General features: G+C 33.3%; 1 protein-coding gene across 1 annotated transcript; it reads left to right on the forward strand.

Moving 5' to 3' along the window:
• Positions 1 to 2,135: 2,135 nt before the first annotated feature.
• Positions 2,136 to 3,524, forward strand: LOC129577737 (uncharacterized). The gene is made up of 6 exons (XM_055465237.1): positions 2,136 to 2,315; positions 2,395 to 2,608; positions 2,668 to 2,786; positions 2,859 to 2,984; positions 3,057 to 3,240; positions 3,316 to 3,524. Exons 1-6 carry the CDS (start codon positions 2,136 to 2,138, stop codon positions 3,522 to 3,524), a joined length of 1,032 nt encoding a protein of 343 aa, XP_055321212.1.
• Positions 3,525 to 3,789: the final 265 nt, after the last annotated feature.

Raw genomic sequence — 3,789 nt, forward strand, 5'->3', positions numbered from 1 at the left:
GCATTTTTTTCTTTTCTGCAAATTTTTTTCTGCATTTTTTCTTTCTGTGTTTTTGGGTTTCTGCATTTTTTTCCTGCATTTCATTCGAACACCTACACTCAAACCATTCTCCGTACAAATTTTGAGTTTTTCACTCCAAATAGGAGTAATACACAATACACTCCATATCGGAGTAAATGTTTGTATGAGTGTATTCCATTGTGGTGTATATTCTATACCATAATGGAATACACTCATACAAATACTTACTCCGTTATGGAGTGTATTGTGTATTACTCCTATTTGGAGTGAAAAACTCAAAATTTGTACGGAGAATGGTTTGAGTGTACCTGTTTGGAATTCAAGATTGATCCATGTGCAATCTATTCACAATCAAAATTATTTTCGAAACAATAAAAAGATTCTGAAAAATTCCTTTAAGCAATTCCACCCTTTTGAAGCGGTATCAGAATGCATTTGATATTTGCGGGCCTGTTCGTGTTCTTCTATCTAAAAGAGTGTATATCACTTCGTTATCCTGCGAGCTCAATGCAAGTCCCATTATTATTGAATCATAGTCTCGGAATACGTGTTCATTTTTGCCTTTAACGGTTTTTTCGCTCCAAGATTCTTTTTGTACAAAGGAGACGTGTTATATTCTCGCCTCTTTCTTTTTTGAGCTGGAAGCACACATTTCCAGTGGATATGCGTAATGGAATGAAGCGGGGAACATGGTGCAAAATTGACATTCAGCACTTCCCCTAAAAGTGTGTAAGGGAGCAAAAACCGGCATTTTAATTTATATTCAAATTGCATTTGAATTCGTAATGAATATCTATGAAGCACTTCGACTCAACTTCGAAACATTTCGCGAACAGTTGTTATTGATTATAATTCCGATAGAATTTCCTGCAATTTTTTCTTTTAATTTAACTCAAGGAGGTCTCGTTTTCGGAACATATTTGATATATACGAGTCATGGTTAAAATTATTGAATTACAATTTTAATGAGAGGTATTTTGGGGTTTTTGTGGCGAAGAATGCCCATCATTTGGCTTTGCTATCAAATACATCGTTTGATTTAGCTAGCAATAGCCATTGGCCACAAAGCTCAAATGAAATACATGTGGCTTGAAATGCAAAACGTTTTTGCCGTCCGGCAACCCGTAGATTGGAGCGATAGACGGTTCGGAAGAAAAAAATTGGTGTCTTATGGAATCTTGAAATATATCTTTTTGAGTGATCCTACTAACAAAATTAATGTCGAACGAACGAACAATTGTTCGAAAGTGTTCAACGGCCAACACTAGATTTTATTGAAGACAAACTAATACTAATAGTAAAATCAACAACTGACTGAATGGCCTGTTTTGACCATATTTTATTCATGGGTTTTTGTCTTACAAGGAATCATTAGTTTGACTTGCAGCAAAGTTGTTTCACAGGTTTCAAGATCTATCATTTTCAAAAATCGGGAAATCCGAATTTTCCGGCATTCTTGGGAAAATTGTGGAAAATCGTCACACATGCATATATTGCTGTAATTTGGACTAAGTTCACAAAACGTAGTTTTTCACTATGGAGAGAGTATTTTCAAACATTATCCATTCAAAAGTTATTCTGCAAAGATAGAGCAAAAAAAATTTCTGAACCTTTCATTCAATTTGAGTTATGAGCCATCAAAAAAAACGGAGTCATTGATGACCTGCTAACAACACAGTAGTGTTATCAACATTTATCAAGCAGAAAACACTGTACCACCACATCAACATTTTAGATAAAACGTTACCAACACTGTCGTTGAATTGAGTCCGGGTGGATAGCAGCGTATTTGTTTGCGTGATTTTGAGCACTTTCTTGTGTTGTCAATGCTATGAAACTTTATGAACCTACGTTGAGTAAACACTCAGATGAATGAAGTTTGGAGTCCAAACTTTGGACCATTGATGTATTTTCTGATAATTGTTTGACAGAAATTTGGCCGCATTGCATATATGCTGAGTGTCGATAAATCAGCAAGATAATTGATTAGATTACAAACATCATTCATAGTAAATGCATTAGACTGAACAATCCCCACAAATCTATCGTACAGTTGAAGTTGGAAGTTGGTGTGTTAAAGTGAAAAGAAACCCTTTGCAATTCATCCAAATAAAATGTCGAATCAATGTGTGTCACTGAATGACATCAAACATTTAAAAACATTTTTAGAAAAATGCTTGAACAAAAAAGTGTTAGAGTATAAATTGAACTCCCTGACAAATCCAGGAGATAATTTCGGATCCATTCTGCGTACAATTGATCTGAATGTCATTGAAAACAGTAACTCGAATGAAGTTAGTTATTTTCATAAAGATTCATTTTAAATTCTATATTATTGTTAATTGTCTGTTGTATTTTGTTTTTTTTTTTTAGAAAGAGACCATGCAGTTGGTTGTAAAAACATCAGTATTAGATCCATATTGGGCTGCTGTGTTTAAGCCAGAATTGTCATTTGTTAAAGAAGTTCACTTTTATGCAAATATTATACCGGCAATACAACAATTTGAGCAATGTACAAATGTACCGGAAGCAGAAAGGCTGAACGTATTCATTCAATGTTTAGGATCGAGGATTTCATTGAATTCAAGCAAGTTAAAATAAAATAATATATTTTGACAACATGATTTTGTAAATGTTTGATTTTAGATGCTAAGGAAGCCGACCGCGATGCAGTTTTACTACTTGAAAATCTAAAGCATGACCATTTTGTTAACGTAAACCGATACATTAGATTTGATACGCAAGAAACAATTGTTGTTTTAAAAGTACGTCGCAAATAAAATGATAAAACGTATTATTTCGATGACTAATTTGATATTTTGTTATTCAATTCATAGAATTTGGCAAAATTTCACGCTTTATGTATTGCAATGAGACAGGTTGAACCGGATCTTTTTAAAGAAAAAGTGAATCACAATCTCAGTGCAGTTGGTGGGCTGAAAGATGATGATGAAATACTTCAGGCAATAATTTTTATTTATTCTTCTTCTCAACTAAACCTGTTGGAAACTATAGTTTTGCTTTCTTCGAAATAGATTATTTGTGATGAGCTGCATCTTCTGGACAAACTTTCTTCAAAGCAACGTGAATTGATTAAAGGCTATTTGCAGCTTGGGGCTCAATTCGTGAAGAATTCAAGTCAAACAGTCGATACGCCATACACAACCATCATACATTTTGACTTATGGATAAATAACATTATGGTTAAAAAAGGTAAATGTTTTTAGCATATAAACCAAATTTTATTGATATTTTCATTGAAAATTCTAATTGTATTATATTGCCCTACTGTAGCAAATCCAACACAGATAAAAATTTACGATTTCCAACTTTACGTTTACGAGTCATTTGTCCATGATTTGATTTTCTTTTTATTCATGAGTGTTGGCCCAAAAGATTTGGTCATCAATTTTAAGCTGTTCATCGATTTTTATCTCTTGGAATTCATTAGGACAATGGGTTTGGTTAAATGCTCATCAGAGAATTACACATTTGAAAAGTAAACGCATGTGCAAATATATTTAAAATTCAACATCATGATTAATGGGCTGTTTTCATTCATTTTAGGATGTGGGAAGAGATCCGTAAGAAGGCAAAATTACAACTATTTGATTTATTTCATAGAACAAAAGCACATTTTAATTCCGAATCAATAGACACGTTAGCGGAAAACTCGAAACCATTTCGAAACGTAGCTTCTAAGTCCATTATACAACAGTGGCAAATCATAATCGATATCTTCACCAAACATCAATTCTTATGAATAAC

This window comes from Sitodiplosis mosellana, unplaced genomic scaffold (assembly GCF_009176505.1).
Source record: "Sitodiplosis mosellana isolate CC-2019 unplaced genomic scaffold, AAFC_SMos_1.0 Smas_scaffold_6226, whole genome shotgun sequence".
Classification (NCBI taxonomy): domain Eukaryota; kingdom Metazoa; phylum Arthropoda; class Insecta; order Diptera; family Cecidomyiidae; genus Sitodiplosis; species Sitodiplosis mosellana.

What these genes read in the sequence shown, in the direction of transcription:
- LOC129577737 (XM_055465237.1), top strand. Translation starts at nt 2,136, where the DNA reads ATGTCGAATCAATGTGTGTCACTGAATGACATCAAACATTTAAAAACA. An exon ending in AAAACAGTAACTCGAATGAA is followed by an intron (nt 2,316 to 2,394) that starts GTTAGTTATTTT and finishes TTTTTTTTTTAG; the next exon opens with AAAGAGACCATGCAGTTGGT. An exon ending in ATGATGATGAAATACTTCAG is followed by an intron (nt 2,985 to 3,056) that starts GCAATAATTTTT and finishes TCTTCGAAATAG; the next exon opens with ATTATTTGTGATGAGCTGCA.